At 40.4% G+C, this 24953-nt stretch overlaps 3 protein-coding genes and 1 long non-coding RNA gene across 8 annotated transcripts in view; 2 read left to right on the plus strand and 2 right to left on the minus strand.

Annotated features, from left to right (window-relative positions):
• Positions 1-306: 306 nt before the first annotated feature.
• Positions 307-14038, minus strand: LOC148421190 (uncharacterized). Its single transcript, XR_015866281.1, has 4 exons — positions 13765-14038; positions 1989-2099; positions 1657-1746; positions 307-1224 (listed from the first exon to the last, which is right to left on the minus strand). It is a non-coding gene; the product is annotated as an uncharacterized LOC148421190 (long non-coding RNA).
• On the plus strand, positions 3315-6277 carry LOC148421191 (CD209 antigen-like protein A). 3 transcript variants are annotated; one of them, XM_088419998.1, is made up of 7 exons: positions 3315-3523; positions 4161-4250; positions 4463-4504; positions 4997-5059; positions 5218-5363; positions 5475-5569; positions 5814-6277. In XM_088419998.1, exons 1-7 carry the CDS (start codon positions 3430-3432, stop codon positions 5950-5952), a joined length of 669 nt encoding a protein of 222 aa, XP_088276124.1. In that variant the 5' UTR covers positions 3315-3429; the 3' UTR covers positions 5953-6277. The 3 variants fall into 3 exon arrangements, with proteins under 3 accessions (XP_088276124.1, XP_088276125.1, XP_088276126.1); XM_088419999.1 differs by having other exon boundaries at positions 5221-5363; XM_088420000.1 differs by lacking the exon at positions 4463-4504 and having other exon boundaries at positions 4161-4254; positions 4971-5059; positions 5221-5363.
• Positions 7177-15813, plus strand: LOC148421192 (centrosomal protein of 95 kDa-like). Of its 2 annotated transcripts, none has more exons than XM_088420523.1 (21): positions 7177-7367; positions 7905-8033; positions 9038-9145; positions 9266-9376; positions 9834-9957; positions 10172-10290; positions 10461-10699; positions 10818-10875; positions 10962-11023; positions 11092-11279; positions 11757-11895; positions 12006-12111; positions 12670-12866; positions 12974-13069; positions 13146-13284; positions 13797-13966; positions 14040-14117; positions 14205-14357; positions 14433-14579; positions 14958-15029; positions 15091-15813. In XM_088420523.1, exons 1-21 carry the CDS (start codon positions 7343-7345, stop codon positions 15265-15267), a joined length of 2637 nt encoding a protein of 878 aa, XP_088276649.1. In that variant the 5' UTR covers positions 7177-7342; the 3' UTR covers positions 15268-15813. The 2 variants fall into 2 exon arrangements, with proteins under 2 accessions (XP_088276649.1, XP_088276650.1); XM_088420524.1 differs by having other exon boundaries at positions 11161-11279.
• Positions 15814-16187: 374 nt separating this feature from the next.
• The window catches only part of LOC148421193 (E3 ubiquitin-protein ligase SMURF2-like), a 45657-nt gene continuing 36891 nt past the window's right edge, over positions 16188-24953 (minus strand). For both annotated transcript variants that reach the window (XM_088419667.1, XM_088419666.1), the window contains 8 exons: positions 23925-24028; positions 22768-22882; positions 22482-22660; positions 21661-21798; positions 20387-20507; positions 20117-20318; positions 19870-19945; positions 16188-18785 (listed from right to left, as the gene is read on the minus strand). In XM_088419667.1, coding sequence (XP_088275793.1) covers positions 18686-18785; positions 19870-19945; positions 20117-20318; positions 20387-20507; positions 21661-21798; positions 22482-22660; positions 22768-22882; positions 23925-24028 — 1035 coding nt within the window. In that variant the 3' untranslated portion in view covers positions 16188-18685. The remainder of the gene's footprint in view (positions 18786-19869; positions 19946-20116; positions 20319-20386; positions 20508-21660; positions 21799-22481; positions 22661-22767; positions 22883-23924; positions 24029-24953) is intronic.

Raw genomic sequence — 24953 nt, forward strand, 5'->3', positions numbered from 1 at the left:
AGTCCAGTTTGTGCAGTAAAAAGATGGGTCAAGTCAGCTGTTGTCACAACATGCTTGCGGGAACAACTTCAAAATGAAAGCAAGGCATTTGTATCCATAAATTATTTAGTATAGTTGGAATTTTATTTCGAAATTAACATGAACTCAAGTTAGTAATCTGACTCCAATTTGTGACCTTACCCAACTGCCACTCATCCAACAATTTGCGCGCTCGTTCTGCAATAGAAAGGTATCAGGAAGCCATTTTCACACACGAGTGGATTTATTCCTAACACACAGATCTAATACAAGCACCTGGGTCTCGGGTCCCTCTCAATACAGCCCTGTACGCCGCTGTTGCCACCAGCAGACGTACTCTCATCCGAGTTGCCCAGCAATGAGTTACACTACACAATATGCAAATGGCACACCAACAAAGGCATCTTGGCATTATTTTATTGGCTATGTGTATACTGCAGTTAACTTTAGCTTGCTTTCATTGGTCTTTCTTCCCCTGCAGAATCGCTTGCTTACTCCTCCTGGTTGTAGTTTTCCTCACAGTTGTTTCCCACCAGGTGCCTCTGGGTCATCTCGTCCCCGCGACTAGCACCGTTTGCTCTGAAACATTCCATTCTTACACTCCCTTGCACCCAATATTGTTTTGTTCACTTTACAGTCTCACACTCTCATACACAGAATGTAGCAACATCTAATGAACTACTTTAAGCTCAAACTCTTATATTCCTTTAGTATGTATGCGCTATTCTGTATTCTGTCATCTGCATTGTATTTAACATGCCTGGCAAATCTTTATTACAAATATTTATGGCAAACAACAGACTCCATGAAAAAGACAATACATACGGTACATAGGGATGCTTTCCGTAATGTTCCCTTCCACTGGTAGCATTGGCATGAAACAAACATCTTTTGAAACAAAACTTCAGCGATCTGGAAATGGCGTCATTGGAAAGGCAACAACTGGAAGGAAGTTTAAAAACAGTTCCAACCACCTCACCTGAAAAGCGTCAATGTTACAAAGACACTACAAACAACGCTGGAGCAAGCGCTTCATTTCAGAGACGGCGTTTCGAAGCTCGTCTCTTTCTCTGGTCAAAGCATTGAATCTTTCTTGTAATTTGTTGCAATGATCTGACGTTTTGCCACAACCTACGGGAGTCTCCGTCACATGGCTTTGACCGCTTGGATGAGTTCTATTACACCCCAAATGGATTTGTGATGACACTGGGAGAATAAAATAGTCAAAATAAATAAATAATCCTCCAGTAATTCAATCACACATGGACAGTGGAACCTCCAAAGTCGTCATTCAGAACAAATTTCAGAACAATTTGAGGGAATTTGGTCATTTCTGCCTCGTGGTTCTAAGTTTCTGACTTTTAAATGATCTACTTTAAGGTGAGAAAGCAAAAGTTATTTTGTGCTGCAGCTAATGATGCATTGAAATTACAGAATCTTGGATCGTCCGGCATCATGCCAGAATTTTAATCCTCCTTCTTCCTGAAATCAGAGTCAACCTCTATATTGTACAATTCTTGGTTCAACTTTGGATTTTCCATCAAAATGAATTCACTGTACTGGTATAGGTTACTTTTTTAATTCATTTGAATTTTAAAAATGCACATTTAAAGACCACAGAATGAGAAGTCTACTTACAGGCGAGGCGGAGAGAAACGTTGAGCACGGCTTGTAGGACACACCCAAGGCCGACGATGAGGAAAAGTAGTTGACACATTCTTGGTTGCGCTAAACAAATAAATTTAAAAAAGCTGTTCGTTGCAAAGACTAGGATTTTAATGGATTAAGGATTTTGCAGGAATGCAAACATTTAGACTGGATTAATACTTCTGTCCTCATCATTTCTGTAATATATACAGAAACTGCAGAACAGTAATTGTGTTCCAGTAAACTCAAAAGAAATACATTCAGACACAAGAATCGAGTCCAGACAGTTTTTCAATTCACAGGTATGACGACGACTGAATTACCTTTTCGATTTGCATCTTGATAGGACTGCTGCCGGGCCATCTCAAAAACTGCATCTGCCTTTTTACTTGGTGACAATTGACACCGTGTACTTCTTTTTGTGAGGTAACGTACTGCAAAGTCAAATCATGAGGAGGTTAGGCAGAGGTGTGTGGAAACACTTGTGTGGAAATAAAAAGTAAAATGCAAGACAGGGCTTTGTAAAAATGACTTTTGGACGCTTTAATTTTAGGGGGAATTCACTTATATGGACTATATCAAAAAGTACAAATATTATGAATGAACGGAGTCAGATCTTGTGTAAAAGTTTGTTACATGTGAAAAATAAGATATACAGTATGTTTGTGTTAGTATTCATGAATATATGTGTATGCATCTTTATATATGCATATACATACAATATAAGCATATATAGTCATATAGAAATACAACTGTATGAATGAACTACATTAGCTTATTTATATGAATGTTTTCGTGATGTGAAACAATATATCAATATCTAAATAAGAGAATACAAGGGGTGGGACCAGATAAGTTTTATACGCCTTCCTACTTCCTTTTGAACACAAATAGCAAATTTCATTGAACTGAACATATACTGACAATTCTCTTATTTGCTTCTTCTTTGTGTTTTATGTTTGTTCTCACATTTTATTTTCATGAGCTTATAATATATATGTTCAATAATATATATGTTCAACTGAAAATAAAGGGCCATTCATCCAATTTCTGCATCTCTTATACCAGGGGTCGGCAACCTTTAACATTCAAAGAGCCATTTTGACCCGGTTTCCAGGATAAGACAACACTGGGAGCCGCCAACACTCAATTACATTTTTTACGCATATTTTTTACACATATTTCACTCTTCCTTTGAAAAACAAAAAAAAACACACACACAGCAGCGAGGTCACGAAAGGCGAAACACTTTATACCATTATAGTGAGGGAACACTGTATGTTTTAAAACATTTTAACTCCCCCCAAAAATCAATCAATCAAGAAATAAATGTGTAAAAACGTCTATAGTTGCAGGCCTGTCGAGACTGCTTTAATGTATGCAATTACATTTTAATGCAATTACAATTTATTTAATTAATTTATATTTATTTAATATTTATTAAATATTTATATTCAATCTGCCTGACGTAGTCTTTGATGAAATATGCATGAATAGTCATATCGTGAGTAGAAAAAGGGAACTCTTTCTCTTCCTTTTTTTCTCTCTTCTCTCTCTTTCTCTCGCTCTCTCCCTTTCACTTCCTCACTCTCCCATCCTGCTCACATATACATCAATAACCACGTCACACTTGTTGATAAGCAGGAAGAACAACAATCCCGCTGACAGAATTCAATTCAAAGGCAAAGAAAAGGACAAGTGGTTTTGGCATTAATGTGAAAAGATAAAACATCCATCATCACCTTCATTCTCCAAGGACACAACATGGTGAGATTGAATCGTACGGAAATTCAGGTGCAGATGGATCATTTGAACGTGCCTCAAGCTTCATACAAAGGAGGGAAAGAGGAAGTGAAAGGTGAATATTTTTGAACAATATTAATGTGTAGGTTCTTCCTAATACCAGGACCAGTGGTTAAGACCTCACCTTGAACACAGAGAACCGGGGTTCTATTACTGGTCAAGGTGAACTCTAATATCCAACAAATTCCTCAGGGTAGTCCCTTCAAGTCAAGGTTCTCCACAATTTGTTGGGGAACCAGCACACACTTGTGATAAATGGACTGCTCGAACAGTAATGTGAGGAATTTATATTCAAAGACCTCATTTCACTTTTTAACAGGAAAATGCTCTTTTTGAAGATATCTTTCTAACAACTTGAAAATCCCGTCTTTTCAATGCTCACTATTCAGCCAGGTTCATATGTTTTTTTGGAAGGACACAAGTGATGTCTTTTCAATGTGTTTTCTACCACTTGTTGCTGTGTGGGATCTATTTTGGTCACTCCCCAGTTTGAGGGCGGAAAAATACAACCACAATGACGAAAACATAAATACCTAAATTATCGTAACTAACATTTTTAATGTTTTTCTTTTTTTTTCCACATTTCCAAGTTGATTTTTTACCTCACACACTCAAAGGTAAATTCACACTGATGACTTCATTTCATTCAACATGTTGCTGATTGTGTTCATGCTGGTGATTTCTTCTCATAGGAAACAAAGTGTACAGACGAGTCACAATAAGCTTCGGACTCTTATGTGTCCTCCAAGCTGCTCTCAACATTTCACTACGTCTAGCTATTCGTGAGTTACAAATCTTCTCGTCTTCTGTCTTGATGTTCTTAATCTTATCCGTATTGTTTTGACAATTTTCAGTTATTTTGAAAATCTAAATCTAAATCTTTTTGGTAGACCCAGCGAGACCCAGAGTTATAGGAATATTCTAGCTTGGCCAACTTGCTATATGAAATTCCATCCCATTTGGACAAACCTAAATGTTTTTCTTTTTAAATTAGGACAGCGCTCTGAACTGCATGGACCTGGTGGAGATAACACAGGTAAGCTAGCAATGTCAAGACTTCAAGAAGTGCAAGCCAAAACGGACAATATATTTGAAAGCAATGGCGCAACATCATGTTTTGCTGATCATTTTGCTACCAGTAGTAAGTATAATGTTGTAGTATTTGTTTGGAATTGCTGGTCAGAACAAAAATATAGTCGAAGCAATTGAGGGTCTGTTGAAAACAGTCTTTTACATTATTAAGAAGAAAAAAAAAACATGACATTGAATAACGAAAAGTTAATTATTCTGTGTGGAGTTTGCATGTTCTCCCCGTGCTTGAGTAGGTTTCCCAAAAACTTGCATGGAAGGTCAGCTGAGATAGGCATGAGCAACCCTGCAGCCCTTTGTGAGGATAAGTGGCTATAGATAATGGATGGATGGATAATGGTAGAAAGCTTTTCAAAATATTGATCTCATTTTTAAATATAACAAACGCCTGACATTTGAAAAAGGGTGTGTAGACTTCTTATATTCATTGTATCGACAGATGCTACCTGCACAAACTCCACCAAAGAAATTGAGAAACTGCAAAAAAAATTCACTACTATTGGTAAGTATGACTGTGAACGTTAAGGATGAATTATCATTGAAATCAGTTATGATTAATTATGACCTGCCTGGTTTCTATAATTAATTACTGTGCTGTGTATTTGCATTGCATTGTATTTTATTTTATTGTGTTTGTATTGTATGCGTTAAAATGTTGAGCAGACAATTATAGCCAAAGAGGATGGCTATATTTCCCCTCCAGTTTGTATTATATCTCATCCGCAACAAGTTCCTGGTCCAGCAGTCAAGTCGATTGCCAGAGAAGAGGTGCAGACTTGGTGGTCATCAACAACAGAGAAGAGCAGGTAGCACAGGTTTTTGTGCGTTTCTCCTCTGCCAAAATTTGTCATTATTCTCACTATTTCTTGGGAGTTGAGTAAAATAGGACATTTTGTGTTGTGTTGTTTCTTAACAAGGAATTTCTAGTGAAATTCAACAAGAGGATGTGGATTGGGCTGAGAAAAATAGAGGACACATGGAAATGGATTGATGGGTCTCAGCTGAACAAAAGGTTTGCACATTTTCATGCACACATGCAGTAACATAATTCCTAAAATAATTTGAGCTTTGTGACTGAATTTATCTCACCTTTCTTTTGGGTCATACTCATAAAATTACAGTGCAACCTCCAAAGCTGAGATAATAAACCCAAATTTAAATCTCCTAAACGTCTGTAAAATTGCATTAATAAAATTGTCTGTTGTGTGTGTGTGTGTGTGTGTGCGTGTGTGTGTGTGTGTGTTCTTGTGTTACAGCTACTGGGGTCCAAATGAGCCAAATAATTATGGCACTAATGAAGAATGTGCTGAAATAAAGTACTATGACATCGATAACAGCTGGAATGATAACAGATGCGTTGAAAAACATTATTGGATCTGTAAAAAAAGTGTGTGATTCAACTTTATGAATGCTGGACCAAGTATATTTTACATGTCTGTTGGCAAACAGCTGAGGAGAAGGAGATCAAAAAATGGTCGCTTGTTTCCTTCTGTAAACATTGAGTGTCTGTGAAAATAAAAAATCAATCTATTTGCCAGCTGAATGAAAAAGAAAAAATGTATTTAAATGAACTGGGTAAGTCTGACCAATATGACATATGCAGTAACACCAGTCAATATATGTGAAGGAAATGGCACAAATTTTTGACCCCCTTCCCATTAAAAAATAAATAAATAAGTAAAATTATAAATAAATAAAATTATATATACATATATATATATATATATATATATATATATATATATATATATATATATATATATATATATATATATATATATATATATATATATATATATATATATATATGTATATGAAAATGTAAACCAGGCCAAGAGAAAATTGAAACGTAAAACTCATTTGTTTATGAATCAATGACACCTAGTTTGAGTATCAGAAATGGCTGAACAACTTCTTAAAAAAAGATATATCATTTTCATGTATTGATTTCTACATGTTTGAATAACTGTGAATATAGTGAATAATTGTGTGTATGCATATCTATGTGTGCAAATTTTATTCAGTAAGTAAATGTTTGTTGAATGGTAATAGCGTGTTTCCAAATTTTGTTAAGTCTGGTTCCACCAATGATTTCAAATGAAACACGCCATACAGCATTTTTTTTTAAATTGTATTTCTGATCAATTATACATGACTTAGTATACAACATACAAACCAGAGCCAAATTATAAACTTCTGAAAAAGTTACTGTTAAAACAGAGCGTGGACCATTGTCAGAGACACGACTCATCCTATTCCATTTATTTTCATATTTATTTGATATGGTTCAATCAGATTAGCACTCCCAATTTCGTTGTACATGTACCTGTTGTAGATTGTAAAGAATGATTGTCACACGTTTAGCACGAAACCACACGTGCAATGTTAATTCAGTGATTCTATTTGATTCAACAAAACATTCTAACGAAAGAGTGCATAAGCTTTATTAAAAATTTCCATCCATCCTCCCTCGATCCATCCACTCATCCATTTACAGTTCATTTTTACATCAAAATGTTTCACGACTGAGAATTTCCTGCACTAACCCAAAAACTCCGCAAGATGGCAGTAAGCACAGGCCAACAGCACTTCCGGAAACTAGCAACAAGAACGTCCAATCAAACATCAGATGAAATTTAAAGACAGTTCCTTCTTTTTCATGGTGAAAAAGCACAGTTAAAAGCTGAATTGTCCGGCCTGGAATTGGAGTTCTATAAGTAAGAGCTTCCCCGTAGCAATTTAGTTGTTTTTGAAACCACATCTGCCTGCTTTCAACAGCTGTTTCATGGGCACCCCGGAGGAAGAGAGAGGTAAGAGCAGAAAGCTACACTCAACTCACTCTTTACGTACAACACACACGCTAACGCTAACTTTCGATTGCTAACTTTCGTGCCTTGTTCGAGCTCTGTTGTTTTGGTACGTTTTCTGACGTCTGGATTCGCTCATCGTGTATTAAATCGCGATCGATCGGCTACCATAAGTCTACAATGCGACGCTTTTTTAATGTCAGGGTGAAACAAAGTCGTTTTAGCAGTGCTGGCTAGTTGTTGGGATGTTGTCGATTTGAGAAACAAATGCGGAACGTTTTTGTTTGGTATTGACAGATCTCAACTTGAACTGCTTTTTTTCCGCCCTCAAAACTTGCTTGCAGTGCACGGAGACATTGTACTTATGTAACGCTGTTAGGGTGGAGAAAACTGCGCTCCCTTAACTGCTCTTCACTTTGCCGCCTCAAAAGCTCAATCGCTCAAATTTGTATTGCAATTATTACAACAGTCTCGGGAATCTAATAGATTGTAGAACATTGATGAGATCTAATCCCATTTGTATTGTTTCTATCCCCCCAGACTGGGTAGATGTGGCAAATGAGCTGCTTGTCAAGTGTGGCATTAAACAGAAGCTGACAAGACTCATAGACTGCGACGCCAATGTGTTTATTAGTCTCTATGAGAACATCCTGAGAGAGAAGGTTCCAGGTAAGTTGATAGCAAACATTTATTTGGAAGTACAGTAACCTTTTGAAGGGTCCCATTATTAGATCAGAAGGGTTCAAATAACAAATCTTAAAGGGCCACACTTTTTTTTTGTGTGTCATATGCTGACCTATTTGCAGACTACATGTGATAAAACTAATATATAAAGTAATTGTAATTCAAAGTAATTATAAGTTAGAAAAGAATTTTATTTTCACCTAATATATATTCACCTAATTAAAATGAATAATTGATTTTAAGGACTAGAGCAAGTATACCACGTATCGTATTGGTGGATATCTGACAGCTCTGTAGTGTTTTTTTTTTTTTTTTCCAATACTTTATCTTTGATGAAACACACAAAAAAGTTGCAAAGTCCAAAATATGTCACCAAAAAACCACAAGGGTTAAGTTGATCATCAATTGTTGATTACTAGGTTAATTTTGAGGACTCTCAAATAGATAGTTCTGTCTTTAATATGATCATTGGTGTTTTATTCATTTATTTTTTGGGGAGTGGGGGGGCAATGTTGTGTATCAAGTACTAGTGCTATCAGTGACAATACAAGAGTTGATTACTTGTAAATTTGTTCAGGCTGAAAACGAATTTGTACCATACATCCCTACTAGGACGCACTGAAATCAAAGTAAATACTTAATACTGAAAATGGGGAATCAAGGCTTTCCCAATCCCATAAAGTAAAATAAGTTAACACTAATACAACAAAATACTGATTACATATTTCATTTTTTAAAATGTATTTTTTTCCGCATTGTTTTTTTGACATTTCAACTTGTTGGCCTACTCTGTCGTATATGCATAATATATTCTACACATTTAAACATGTCACCTGTAAAGATTTCAGAGCATGTTCATCCGTGCATTGTGATTGTGTTTTGACACAGCTTTTTGGTCACTGCTGACGCTATGTTTAGCCGTCCTGGCGTTGACAGCCATCTTTTTAACATAGTCACCTACAGTACATGAGTGTCATTGTTCTTTTTAGATTATATCGCATCACCACGTAGCCAAGAGGACGACGTCCACAATGTTCAGTGTGTGATTGACTCGCTGTCGCTGGATTATCTTCAAATCAGTCTCTCGCATATCACAGGTATACATGGCATTATTGCGTGTCTGTGTAAACTCCAGTACAATTGAATGCTGAGGGGGCAGATTTGCACTGTTAATTATTTGTTCAGTGACAGAAGAAAATGTTGACGTATGCTTACAGGAGAAAATGTCATCCGGGGAGACAAAGAGTCAATCAAGAACCTTTTAGATATCTTCGATGGTCTCTTGGAATATCTCAACGAGGAGATAAGCGAACACTCACAGAACGATGGTTGGCACATCTAACATTACTCTTATGTGTGATTTCACTATTTTCAACGTATTGACAAGCACAAGTAAGGATCACTGTGCCTTGTTATATAAACTGAACATCTTTTTTGCTGCAACCAATGATGGAAAAACAAAGAAACATCTCATTTGGCTGAACTGAACAGTGCTTTGTTAGTGTGGCCCCTCAGACAATATTACGTAACTTAAACTGCACCTCATGAATGTCATGTTGGAGAAAGAAAACGCAGGGGAATTTGCATGAAATGTCCTGTATATTATAATGCGAGTTTTCACGACATACATAACATGTTCCTTAAGCAGAATTGTGGCTTAGCATGTATGGTAGTTGATCACTTCACAATCTAATGCACTTATTATGTTTCATCTATTATTACTTTATTATCTTTTTGCAGTTTTGTTTTTTTTTTCAAATTGGACTAATTCTATTACACAATCAGGGTCACAAAGTGTTGATGTTCGAGAGGAAGCGTCCCGTGATAGCGAAATGCCAACAACCAGCAAAGCCATCAAGCAGATGGACACAAAGATGGAGGAAGCGTGTTTATCTTCTGATGGTGGCGCGTAAGTTAATTCTCGTAGCGCTATTTACAATGCCTGTTAAAACAGGGATCTTTCTGGGCTATATCAGTCCCCAAAGTTCCAGGATCAGAACTTACATATATGTATTCTTTTGTGTCTGTCAGTAAGAGTTCAGTGAGTCAGTTGAAACTTACAGTAGTAGTTGGTGTATTAAGAGTGGTGAACCTCTTTGCTGATCAGGTATTTTCAAATGCAGGTCCACTATGCAGTCGAGTATTCATTCCCAACATTCCGGCAATAGTGAGCAGCCCGGATCACCTGATGAGGTCATCGGGCTCGGAGTTTCAGCACGCACGTTTGCAGATCAACAAGAAGGTGAGGTTTGAAAATCTGCATTTAAAAATGGAATGAGGGTCGCTTATGGTTTTTTTTTCTAAAAAGAGTTCAGCCAAACATTAAATCCCATGTACTTATTCATATATGGACATTATAGGCTGAAGGACGGGGTTAAAAAAAAAAAGGACACTTTCCCTTCTGATGAACAGAACCAGCTGTCCAGCCATTAAGCACAGATGCAGTGGCGACGGGGGATGCCGTCGCTACCGCTGGTCCTTCAGAGGAGCAGGCTGCACTTTTGACTGTCCCGCTGCACACCGCCATCGCTCTGCAGCCACCCACGCAGAGCGACTCCCCCGATCACGCTGGCACAGACGCGCACTCCCTCAGCCGAGAAGCAAATGCTGCCGTCCGTGCAGAGGAGCAACACGACTCCGCCGTCAGCCAGGTATCAACATCCTTCTGCCTTTTAAACGTTACTGTAGTGCTGCTTATTCTTAGTAAACCTTTACACCTTGGTCGGTGCTTCTTTTTGTCTTTTGTCCAAATGTCCCCTCATCCCCCAGGGTCAGACCTCCAGCGCTGAAGCTGAGAGAGGCGTCTGCAATGGGCTACCATCCCCGGGTGGGTGAAAAACAACACAGGTGATCTCCCTTTTCAGAGACTCACATTTTGCGTCTAACGCTCTGCCACCTCTGTTTGTTTTGCAGCCGTGAGCGAAAGAGAATCAAGTAGCCAGCGAAGGGCAGACGTTGCGGTAGAGACACTGCAGGTGGGAAAACCGTAAGCCGTCGCTTTTCAACAATTGATACGTTTCGTCACAAAGTATGATATTTTCAGCCCACTAAGGGAGGCCCCAGGCGGGTTTTATTCCACACGCAACCAGATGTACTCCTCCTCACGCTGCAGGATGAGGCCTCGGCCACCACCCCGTCTCCGCCTGACACGGAGGACGAGGCGCAACGGGAAGACGTGCGTCCTTCAACCGGACCGCAGGCGGGAAATCTCCAGGAGGAGACAGACCATAGGTATCTTCAGCAAACTACAGAGGCATGAAGGAACATTTGTAGATCAAAGTGTGGATTGAGGACCATCCTGACATTGACAGATGGTTTTGTAACTTTTCCCAGTTTTACACAAATCAACAATTCTTGAGCACTGCGAGGCATGATGCACTTCAGATAATGCTTCGGTCTGGGACTCCTCAGCGATTAGATGCACCCTGACCTAAATTCTTACAAAAAAAAAGTAGTAATTGCTCTCAGCATCCTCCTCAGCAGAAGATTTAGTGAGTTGAAACGCTTCAAATGTTTGGGCGGTTTTAGAAAAAGCACAGTTTTTTCATCGATGCGATTTTTGTAAAAGATAAGATCACATTTAAAGGTGATTTTAAGCAGAAATGTGCGACGTTTCACATATATTTTTCACATGCCGCTGTATTTCATGCTACCATCGTTGCGTTCGCGTTGGGTATCGCTCAACTCGCCACTGGTTTGTCCGAGCAGAAGCTCGTTGGAGGAAGACGAGGCGGAGGGAGAATTCAAGGACAGTCAATATCAGCGTCGAAAGAGAAACAGGCGAGCAGAAAAGGAACTGCATCACATTTCGGAGAAACTCACCCATCGAATTGATGAGCTGGATCAGGTGAGAACAGGCACAAGTACTTAACTTAGAGCTTAACATTTCACTTCATCACCCCAAGCATCATGGTTTATAATTATTTGGATTTTTTTCTGGGGGGGTCCTTCTCGCAGATGCTCAAGCGACTTATGAGCTCCAGAGCTGCTAGAGACGAGGAAGCGCTGTCTGAACTCAGTGACGACATTCTGGCACGTCACGGGGCTTCCACACTACATGCAGGTGTGAATATGCAGAAACTAGACATTTTACCAAATAAATCTTTAAAGGTTTTTGATAATCATTTTAAACCTAAAATGGTACAAATGCTCAGAATTTCAGCCTATCCACAAAACATGTTTTTCGGATTTCTTTAGGCGCCTGTGACAGTCAAGTGTTTAATGTTACAATGAACCAAAATAAGACCTTTGCAAACATCTGTTTTTTCTTTGGAAAACAATTATCAACATGTTAGTTGATTTTATGGCATGTTAAGGACCAGCTACTAAATACCTTAAAAAATATATATATATTCTGCTTTGTAATTTTGGGGAAAAAAAAAATCATTGTTAGCATTGGCTGCTTTCTTAAAGCCGTTTTACGTTCAACTATATCAAAAGTACTAGTGCTATCAGTAGCATTGAGTACCCTTACTGGTATCAGGCTAAAAAAAAAAGTGTCATTGAACATCCCTGATTGACAAAATAAATCAAATATTGATTATGAAAATGAGGAGTTGCCGCCTAAAAACCGGACATATAAAGATACGTTTCCTGAAATCAGATTAATGTGTCATTTCAGGAACACCGGATTCCAAATCCACCCATAGGACCTTCTCTTTGACCTCACCCACTCGAGGTCACCACTCCGTGCCGGAGCGCTCGGAGGATGACGAGGACGAACCCTCGAACCTCCGCGAAGATGGCCGTCACACAAACATCCCAACCGGTCCTCTGTTGTGGCAAAGTGAGCCGCCGCGCCGTAGTAAACACAGAAAGGTTGTTTTGATTTGTTTTTTTTTTAATCTAACTAAATACCACATAACATCCAACTTTCAGATGATATTTATGTATTTTGCTGCTCTTCATTTTCGTTTTTTAACCAGACGGTGAAGAACAGATCCTTGGAGGCAGAACTGACTAGATTCGAAGGCAAAAAACGAGCGGACCTCGACAAGGAACGTCGCAAAGCTCAGCAGGCTGTAAGTTGTAAACTTGCCACACGGTGGCGCCAGATTTCGCTCCCACGCTCACTAAACGAGACACTTGCGGGTGCAGGAGCAAGCATACAGGGAGGCCATTCTCAATGACTTTCCTAAGGCGCCTAGAGCGATTCCGTCGACAAGCAAGTCCCAGCCGAAGGTCCACACACAAAGCGCGTCAGCACGACCACGAATACCCAGGAAAACGTCACCGCGTACGATTCATTTTTTTCATTCATTCATACAGTATATTTGTACATTTAGTTGCAGTGCAGAGGAAATTTAACAAGTCTATTATATCATAATGTTAATGCCTAATGCTAAGTATGCAAGTTTGAGTGTACTTTTGTTTATTTCTAAGGTCCGCTAAGGCAGGATTGAAGTTATGATCACAGAAAATGTTTGCGTGAAGAAACATTTGTGGGTCATATCAAAACAATCGCATTAAGTAGGGACCTAAATAATCATTCCTTTTTGTGAGATGTGAGTACTTACAATTAAAATGAATCCTGAAAGCTAATCTATTATACGAACTGACAAAATGAAAACGATTTTTACTATGGTTATAAACAAACACAAGATATGTGGTATTAGTTTGAGATTTCTCTATTTTAAAAGCATTTTCAGTTTATCTTACTACATTACCAATTGCAGTATTTCAGTCTCGGCCAATCGTTTTTCTCATAGGTACTAACCTTGGTTCTGGCTTCCATCTTTTAATGTCCAGTCAAAGTGAAGGAGAACGAGCTCCTGCCTCTCCTTTTGGAGGAACTGCCGTTCCTGCACATCTCCTCGCAGGATCTGGACCGCATGTGGCAGCAGCAGAAGCAGGAAGTGATGCGACTCCGTGCCCAAGCCGCCACCCAGAAGCAGCGGCGCAGCAGATTGTCCCAAGAGGTTAGTGCTTGATCATTCATCTGTGTTACTAAAGGATCAGAGCAAGTGAACGATTCCCACTCGCCCTGTGTAGCAATTGGAAGAAGCTCAGAGAAAGCATGACCTGCTCGTGGGGTTGGTCCAAAAACAGCAGGAGCACAGCAGACGTCTGGTGGGTTCACTTCACACACATTTCTTCAAGTCTGTAAAAAAAACAGGGGAGAGCAGGCTGTGATGCACTACCAACTTTGCCCTCCAGAGGGAGTATAAAGAGCACAACCAGCAGCAGAAGTCCACCCAGAACCGTCTGAGAGAACAGCGCCAGCAGATCGCTCGGGCCAGGAAGTACCACCAAGACTACCACGTCCAGCACCGGGCTCGCCTCATGAAGGCACGCACTAATGAGGAAAAGGTGAGCGGGCGGCGCCACGCCCCGCGTGTAACCTTTCGACGCTCTTGACACACGGCACACGTTTTGTGCGTTCAGATGTTTCGGCAACTCTTTGAGGAAGGTTTGGAGGTGCAGAAGGCTCGCTTGAGGGAGCAGAGAGCCTTGGCTACGGAGCAGCGGCTGGAGCGTCAGAAACGACACCAGGACCACATTGAGTCCATGGAGAACTACTACAAAGATCAAGTAGGACACACACACTAATAAGCACACTTGGGCTGGTGCTTTATACTAACCGTTCCCGAAAATATGACTACTTATCAAACAGAATGAGATCCGGTCCGGACGCGCTTATCAAATATTCTACCTTAACGATCCATCCGTCCGTTTTCTCTGCCACTTATCTTCACTGGGTCCTAACCCAGCTGTCTTTGGGCAGTAGGTGCACCCTGAAACCGGTTTCCAGCACCTTACTTCAGTTTGCTGTTGCATCATCCGGACAGCTGTCCTAATATTTTGACCGTTCCAAATATGGCATGTCTTGAAAGATGAACAATTTCAACGTTGGTTCTGAGAGTCAGAAAATATACTGATTTAAGTTCTTTGAAAATTTTGTGTTTGCAGTTTTCACTACTGGCTGAAAAACTCGAACAAGAGCGACAGGAGATCCAGATTCGTAAAAAAGCTCAAGAGAAGGTAAACAAACATTTAACGCCGCCATCAGTGTGCAGAACACTTAGCCGGCGCCTTTTTGCAGGTGCTGCTCAAGATGAAGCGCGAGCTACGTACCAAGATGGAGCGCGAGATCCGCGAGCTGCAGAAGATCATCATCCAGAACGACGCCGACGACCACTTCCAGGATCTGGAGGTCCAGAGGTTACGCAATCGCGTGCGCACGGCTTCTTTCCACTGCCGCAACAGCTACCTGCACTGACCTTCACGTCCGGGTCCCGGCTAGAGAAACCAACCTTCCGACGGCTGTTTGGATTTGCACAAGAGGAGCGCGCTTTTGCGAACTTCGATCGGGTACGACGGGAGGATCCCGCATTTGATGAACTGAAAGCAGTCCGACAAATTGTAACGGTTCCTTCACTGTGACCTTGTCCTATTGTAGCTGGTTAACTGTTCCTTCTTTTGCCAAATAACCAGAACGCTGACTTTTCACTTATCGCGTGCTATTAAGTCTTCCTTTTCTGCATCAGTGGTTTATTTATTTTTTTAAATTAAATCTGGCCTTTTTGTACATACTAATCAGGTTGTGGGTGCTCTCTACTCCATGTGACAATAATTAAGTCTTAACCTTGGATTTAGATGGAACTGTAATATATCTGATTGAAAAGATGTGAATTTAGGAGGGAAACAACTTCTGTGAAGCTTGCAATGATGTCTGACCCACCTTGAATGACATGAACTCTGATGCTGAATTGTGGGTAATTTAGGCTTCACTTAAACCAATAAACCTCACGTTGAAATGCTCGAAGCTTATCGACTCGTCGTATCCAACAGCACACTAACAAGATAAAGAAACGCGAGCGCGCACGAAACCTACCTGAACAACAAGCAAAATCCCTTTTTTATGCGTTCACATGAAAACGGCGGATACTGATCAGTTGTCATGTCTGAAATCGTGACGTGGAGTCCCGTCTAAAAATATCGCACGTAGCCAATTTTAAACATGCTTTTTAAATAATTTAGTGAGCTCATTTGTCCTCGCGGGACAACCGCATTTATTTCTCGCATTAATTCGGTTTCTCCAAATGGTGTGCATTGAATCAAGCTTCAGAACGCTGGGAAATAGAAATAAAGAGTGGCACACGAAATTCTATAAAACATAATGCTGTCACATCCTGACAGCAGCGTTTATTGCTCTGCTTTCTGCAGGTGTACAAGAAGGTTGCACCCCCCCCTCCCCTCCAAAAAAAATCCTTTTGATATCTTTGCTTCTTTATTGTCCATCTGTACAAGTGTCAGTTAACAAGCTCACAGAGCAGCTGAGGTGAAAAACGGAATATTTACTGTAGCAATAAATACAAAAACCGGGGAAAATTTAGTAGACATAATGGAAAGAATGGTTGTTTTTATTGGGGGCAATTTGCCCGCCATCCCCCGCAAAGTGTTTGCGCGAGCGAGTCAGCCAGCAAACGTGGCGAAGCGACACAGATGAGAGCGGACAAACATACATGTGCGGCATAGTGGGAACACGTGCGTGTGCATATATGTGACCTATATCAAAAATCAGTCCATTTGTATTTGGTATATAAAGGGAAGTGTCCGAGTGTACATGATGTGTGCAAATAACACTTACAATGCATTTATACTTCTGCTAAAGATAACGTCAAATATATCCTCTGTAAATGTTCATAGAACAATGTGTAAGCTCTTTGTGGTTTTGCAGCCAGTAAAGAAATAAGACATATGATTCACAAGCCTAAAGAAATACTGTAGGTGACGGCTACGGACTTATTGAGATAAGATAAAAAAAAACCTTGTCCTCTGTGCTGCTTGGAATTTAGTGGGATCATCCCCAGTAGCAAATGCTTCTCCTATGAATGGATGACTGCTCCAAAGTCGGGTGTCTCTTTTGAATCAAGCCTCATCATTTGACTATGTAAAAAAAAAAAAAAAAAATAGATATGTACAACCCACCCTCCCCACCCTGGGGAAAAAAAAAGCACAATTTAACCTGAGAATGCAAAAGGTCTGTGAGACACATGCTGCATTTACACAAATTCATACTTGAAAAATATAGTTTAGCAAAGTAGACATGTTATATTTGAAAACAGGGCTTCCCATACTTGGGCAACTAAAAGGCTGGCAGCTATTTTATGAGTGGCCAATCAGGCACCTTTCTGGGAAAGATCTTTTTGATTGGCTGCCTTTTCTCTTTCTGTACAGTATGTGTCAGCGATGATGTATTTGTGTTGTGGGGGAGGAACATGCGATTTGATTTGACTCGTTTGGGAAACCCTGTTTTAGTCAGGTGAGGAGCGGGAGGTGGGTGGGACTACTCCTGACATCATGGCTCACTTGCTAAAGTGCTTGTCAGTGACAAGTGAAAATAAACATCTGTCTGCGGCAGTGCACACCTGGCGACATGTGACGGGATAGCCTGTGCGAACGTGTGGCGGCCGGGGTGAACGACGCGTCTAAACAAAATGCCGATATATGAAAAGAAAGACAAAGCAGGCTCAACAGTCGTGCTTGAGCAGCTTTAAACAAACAATGGAACCTCCAAAATGGAACACCCCCAAAAGTGGTACAATGTGGAACTGAAAGCATCACTGAGTGACGGCAGGATGTGTTTTGCTGTTTTGCGATGTGAAGAGGAAAACATGATTAGCACAAAAGCAGAAACGAAAGCGGCTCTGGTTGCTCAAATGGGTTGTTTGAAAGCACTACTAGGAATTCAGCATCAGTTACACAGCACCTATAAAATGCCACAATGACATTATATTGCTCTGCATGATGCCTCTCCATTAAGTGGCTGACATCTGAGTAGTTTGACTTTTTTGTTAACTTCCATTTGTGTCAGGCATGTTGAACTGTAACTAAAACAGCCTGTAGTGTCAAGAAAAGAATGGGCTTGGAACAAATTAGATCCCTACTGATTTCTGGGAAATACTTTTCTTGAAAAAATGAGAATACATTAAAAATGGACATGTTCAAGTTTGGAGGTTCCAACATAAGGTTATGGATTGGGTTGTACTCACACATACATGCACACAACTTCTACACCAGAGTCTGTTTGCTCAGCACCTGACAAGCTTGACTTAAAAAAAAAAAAAAAAAAAAAACACACACACACACCTACACAAACGCACAAAAAAAAGCATCATTTTAAGATCCAAAAATAATATATTACCTTTTAAGGGCTATTATCAGAAGTGGACTTGTTTCCGACTGAGGGACTTGAGAATTAAACGAATCCCTCATTCATAGACACACACACACACACAAGTTGGGACTGAGGTAGGATGAAAGTGCGGCTCTCCACAAAGCTGTATGACTTTTCTTAAGATGGAGAGCTTGGGCAAGAGGTGGCTACCTGAAGAAGATGCGGCCAGACGTGGCAGGAGCAACACTGCTTCTTGCCCTGCTCTTAAACGCCCGAAAAGAGTTTTTGGACTGAGCGGGTCTCCGGGTCCGCCCGCCCGCTCGCAGCCATGCTACAACACAAAGAATCATCCGAGAAAGAGGCGGTCCGGGCTATGCCGATACGGGAAGAACGTGGACAGCAGCGTGAAAGAAAGAGGAAGACTGCAGGATGCTCAGTAATGCTGCATGGGTGAGTCCTTAGTACAGTCTTATGTCAACAGACACACAAACACGCACACGTACACACAGGGCGCGCCTCATTCCACTGCGAAGCCACAGGTCTCCTCGATGGCTGTCAGCAGCTTGTCGTAAAGCTTGTCGTAGCTCTCGTAGGGCGGAATGTCGATACGGTTGAAGCTGGGGGAAAAAAAAAAAATCACCTATGTAAGTTGAATGTCAAACAGAAGATACAGATGCACAAACAATTGAGCTACGTAAGGGGAGTGGCCCAGTGAGTGCTGTCAGGTGCTGATTGAGAGACATATCTATCCACCCATTCTCTGAACCCCTTACAACCAGTTAAAATTTTGGAAACACCTTCAAACGCTCGAAACACCTTAAAATACACATATCCTCTAAAACATTAAAAAGATGTCAAGAAAGAAGTGAACTCAAAGTCATTCTAGGTCCTAATACATCATGTTTTGCCCCCTTAATTGTACTCAGGTAACAACCAATCGCAGCTCATCTTGTGAACGTCACATGACCAATCCCAGGAAAAAAAGGCCATGATTGAATATTACCAAAGCCCCACGTGTGATTTCATTTTCAGCTAGGGGCAAAATGTGTTAAATGTACCTGAAAAATTGTTTTCCATAATTATCAAACTGTAGAAAAAATAACTAGCATTATTATTAGCTAGCATATATTATTAGCATTAGTAATAGTGCTGAAAATTGCCAAGCAAAGAATCCTTTTAAGTATTATTCTACAACTCGGGATTATTTTTCAACAATCCAAACACTGAGAGGGTGTTTCATATAGTTTGACTTACAGTACAGCTGTATATATGTGTGTGTGTGTGTGTGTGTGTGTGTGTACTGTGTAGCACAAATGCAAACATGTTTATAATATTTATATGAATTTGGCAGGATTGATGACAAACATGTTGTGTGTGACATCTCGATGGCGCAGTTGTTTGCATGTCCACCTCACAGTACATGGACCCGAGTTAAAATCCACCACGTTACGGCTTTGCTGTGTGGAGCCTGCGTGGGTTCTCTGCGAGCACTCCAGCTTCTTCCCACTCTCCAAAACATGCATGGAAGGGGTATGGGAACTACCAAAGTGTCCCAAGGTGTGATTTGGGTGCGGGAATGGTTGTTCGTCTTAGTGTGCCTTGCGATTGGCTGGCAACCAATTCAAGCCTGCAACCCTTGTAAGCGGCTCTAGAAAATAGATGGATGTTGTGTGTGTGCGTGTGTGTTTGGGTGAGACAAACCAGGTGTGGGCTTTGGGCAAATTGTTGGTGTTGGCGTCAATCTGATGAATGGTGAAAAGCCGAGGTCCTGCAGCACCTGCGGGCAAAACCACAGAGAAAGCAAACAACATTCAGTCGAGGTTTCACCTTTTCGATGTTACTTTTATGCTTAGAACAACAGCGGAGTCTCTGAAGCTTAAATGATGAGGTCACTCTGTGTCCACACCACGCCACTACAGAGGAGCTCTTGTGAGAGCAATTACTGTACCTTGGAGCGCTTTGAAACCCTGCAGCGGCACCCTGGAGGAGCCAGTGACAAACTGTAGCAGGCGTGCCCGCCTCTCCTCATCAAAGGACTCCACCGCCTTCCAGAACCACTTGACGATGTTGCTGTCGGGCGTGCAGTGCTTTAGACGGGTGTTGGACTTCCAATCTGAGACGTCAATCTTTCCCAGGCCGCACACAATCAGCTGGAAGAGAAAATAGAACGCTAATAAGGTTTAGCAAAGGGATGGCCGTGACGGGCGCACCCTCGTACCTCCAACTCCTTCTCGTCGAATGATTTGAGTAGATGTTGTGGGATGACCTCATTGAAACCTTTCTGCAGGGCCAGAAATTGAGCTTCGATACCATGTAGGAAACGCCAGTTCACATATAACCTGCAAAGTGTGGAAAACACCATTGAGGCTAGGTTTTAGTCCAGTAAAAACAGCACACACAAGTGCAATGAAACGCAGCGGTCGGCATTCTCTTGAAAATAAAATGTTTTATGTTTTTTTTTGTCTTTTTGACGTAAATGTTTTACGTTTTTTTTGTCTTTTTGACATAAATATTGGTTCTTCAATTTGACCTATTCAAGAATGTGACTTTGCCAGGTGAAGAAGTGACGAGATGAAGGTGGCCTGACAAACGCAAGAAGCCTTGTGGGACACCACAAAGTTTTGTTTTTGCCAAGGTAACACATAGTTACTAGGGTTGGGGGGAGTCGACCAAGTCAGTTAAGTCAACCGGCAAAGAGTTCGACTAAAAACATTCGTCTCAAAGCTCCAACCTAACCATGTTTGCACTACAGTTTTCTACACGGACATTTTTTGCAGACGCAGTGCTCCAATGGTGGCATGGGTAAAAGAGTACCCCATAATGTACCCAAAATAATGAAGATATAACAAGTTTTCAAAAAATAAAAAAAACAGTGACAAAATAAAGTTCAATGATTGCAAACCACAAACTGGCATTCCACAGCAGTCCTTTAGGGGAAAAAAAACATGCATGCCAAGACCATCTTGACATACATCTCCATTGCTTGTTTTGCAAAACCTACCAGCCGAATGGCTGATGTGTGCTTAAAAACTCTTACTCAGTGGTGAGTGAACTTTCATTAAAGAAAATATTATAACATGGAGCTTAACAAAGCAAAGGGTAGAACTTCCCAAAAAGCGCTACGGCTGTATTATATAGGAATATAATCTGTCACTCCAAACGATCTATAGTGGCCTGTGTTCAGGTGTTCAAATTTGACGAGATGGGAACAGTCAAGCATGGAACGTGGCCAATCTGCTTGTCAAGATGACAACGATAAAGAAAATTAAGTTTTTGACCTCATTCAGCCCCACTCTCAAATTCACTCATGGAATATTGTTGAAGCATTACCGACCTTAAACGGCAATCATTAGTACGCTAATACTAATAACGATTGCTAACCAGCTAGCACAGGGAAATTTAGCTGGTGTCTAAAAACTCATATGACACCATTATTTGATGTTACAAACAACAATTTGTGAACTTGTGATAATTGATGGTACACCTTCATACCTGACATACTCCTTTTTGGTATCCTCACTGACAGAAATGCTCTTTCCATTGGGTTTCAGTTCATGCTGGATGATCTCTCCATATGCATTGTGCTCGACACAGAAGGTGTGGTCCAGAACGCCAGTGATGTCATTGTCCCTGGGGAGAAAAAGGATAACATTTTTTCATATGCAAGTACATGTCTCATTAAACGTTAATGGCAACTAAAAATTGACGATGTACAGTAGTTACTATGGCTAGCACATGCTACTATAATTTCAACGCTTTATTTGGTAAGCTTGGTGATGAAAACCACTGCTATAACACACATAGTGTGCGTACAACTTTTACGCGGTCTGTGGTTTTTAATTAGACCAAACTTACATTATTAACTAACATAACAAATACAGTTGATAGAACTTTCCATCTGTACTTGATCCTCCTTTGTGCATGTATTTGAAAATACGCCTTGATATTGATCTTATTCCATGAATTGGTTCCATTATATAGTACAGCATGTCACTTTGCATATTGTACACAATGCATACAAGATTTAGAATGCACATTGAACATTCTATGTATAATTTTTTAAATGAGTCATCTTCATTTGCAAATAAAGAACACTGGACAAACACTCAGCAGAGGGCGCCACAAACATTTTTATCCTCTTCTGTAGCTTTTGCTTTGGGTCAAGTAATTATTTGTAATTTTTTGTGTGATTGTAGCAATTGAAAGTGCAAAAAACCAAAGGGCTGTAATGCAGCTGGAATATTCTTGTTATTGCCGGATAGTACGTATATCACAGTGCAAAACAAATGTTTGGCATAAAAGACGGATCTTACAGGATCCAAACCAGACTGTTGTGGAGGTCAGGGTCCACAGACTCCATGTCGTCCAGTGTGATGGGCTTTCCTAGCAGTTGCTTGTAAAAAGGCAGCGTGAAGCCTCCGTCAATGTAGTGGCCATGAAACACTGCCATGCCCATGATGCGACCCACAAAATGAAAATATGACAGATGCTCCTATAGTACAGTATTATAGATGACATGAAAGTGTAAATTAGTTGCTTTACTCGGAAAGTAATATGTGGCAGTTAGCCAAGTACGCTTATTGCTTCAATCGCACTTACAGGGTTGACGGCTGAGTCGGGGTTTATCTGTAAAGTGTAGATGTCGTCTCTGGAGTACTGGAACAGGCCGTAATACGGGTTCAGCATCTCATGGGACAACAAGTACAACCATTCCCTAAAACACACACATCGACGTTATTTGCACTGAAATGAAAATGTTTGGCCAAGAATGAGAAAAGTTTACTTTAGTTTGATTCACTGACAAACCATATACAAGAACAAAAGACAGAAGCCTAGTTATTTAATTGGGTGTTGTAAACTAGAGTGATGAAATGAAGCATTTATTGTAATTAAGTAAAAGATCAATCTTTCAACCCCATTATTATTATTATTGATATACAGAAGAACATCAGTTTTTATAGATTGAGAGGAAACCCAAATTATTTAGACATTTAGAGTTATTGACGTTTAATGCATTGACTGATGTTTTTTCTGAGTTTAAAATGTCAGACTGTATTTGAATGCACCACATGCACTGCATACATAGTTAGCAGCTAGCGCTAAGGCTGGAGACTTGTTTGATTGGTTTGCATTTTCTTAGTGTCTTTAATGACCGACGGAATATTATTATTAATATATTATTTTAAGGGCAATGTATTGACGATGTTAGCTCGGTGATGTGATCAGCAAAGGAGAAAACAATCTATAGAGTGCTTTTTCTTTGTAAATCCGGATATAGATCACATTCTTTTTCCTGTTTGGTGCTTTTTGAACTGGTGAATTGACTATGGCGGCGGACCAGGTTTTTCAAGTCCTGCATTATGTTGGCGGACCACGGCGCAGCCCAATACTCAGTATGTGAAACCACACTTATTCATTAACATGGCTGCGTGGGAGCACAGCCACAATACAGTATGTGGAATCCACAGGTAACACTGGAAAGGCATCCACTGACTGCTCACAATGTGAGAAATCTGAAACACGTTTATCACGCAACAAATAGATAAATTATGGAGATTAACAAAAGAAAATATGACGTTTACAAAAGATGAGATTTATTCTGTTTAGCTATAGGTTTTCCATTCCTGCCAAAGTGTTGGTGCGTCTTAGACATGCTAACAGAAAATACCAGAAGTTGACTCCAAAATTAAGGGTGCATCTTATATTTGGGGGAACTACGGTATGTTCAGTAAGAATGCTCTACTGGAACAACGTACCTTGCAACTCCTCCATAATCGAGTCCCTCTTCTCCTCTAAATTTGATCATCAATCTTTTCCACAAATCTTTTGGTCGCATCTTCATCACCTGACGGTAGGACTCCTACGATTTAAAAATCACAAGTACAATATCATTAAAAGCTGTTCAGAAAACAAAACAGAACTGCATATGGACTTTCATGGTTTTGTATTGTTTGTATGTCAATCTTATGGTTCAATTTGATTAAAGAATAGTCTAAATGCTCTGGTTCTGAAAGCAAACAACCCAGGTCCTAAAACATCCAAAACATCTCTCTTTTTTTTTTTTTAATTGTACAAAATGTGTTTCCTTTTTACATTACGTAAGAGTGGACCTCTCAAGGGAGCCCAGACTCCAGAGTCTGTCTCGGTAAACATTTCTGCTCACAGCGACAGGACTGCTGTAAAGTCACAACAAGAGCTGTGGTGCTTTTAAAAACATTTACATAGAAACGCTTCACCTGAGCCAGCATGGATAATACTCAAGGTTTAGGCGGAGACCAAAGGCCAGCCCCGGCTAGTCAGCAAAACTTTGTGTAAACCAGAAACTTAGGTTAGTGAAAACACAGCACCTCAACCACAGGCATCATTAGCAAATTTATAAATGTTCGTCATAAAAATTTTTGTTACAGTACATAGGTCAATAAATGAAAGGCTCTGTTGTGAGTGTGACCTCTGTTGTGAGTGTAGTTTGGACATGCAGACAGGCAAATGCTGGTGTTTCGCACTTCCACATCTGTCATGTCGAACAGGGATGAAGTCATATTTTTCGTTGCTTAACTTGAACTTGTGAAGTTACGTCTGGTTCACCATCCTTGCCTGCGTTCCCTCCGAAAAGACCCAGCACCCCACCCCCACCCTGAGCTTCTCAGCCTGCTGAAATCATCCAGAAAGAATGCCTCGCCTGGGTCGAACAAATGATCAGGAGCAGGAAAAGGAACAGAACGAGTCTCTGAGGTTGTGTGAGGGCCTTTCTGCTCTGCTTTTCCCTAGAAATCATAAAGCAGTTC

Source organism: Hippichthys cyanospilos, chromosome 7 (genome assembly GCF_059441005.1).
Source record: "Hippichthys cyanospilos isolate Australia breed blue-spotted pipefish chromosome 7, RoL_Hcya_1.0, whole genome shotgun sequence".
Classification (NCBI taxonomy): Eukaryota; Metazoa; Chordata; class Actinopteri; order Syngnathiformes; family Syngnathidae; genus Hippichthys; species Hippichthys cyanospilos.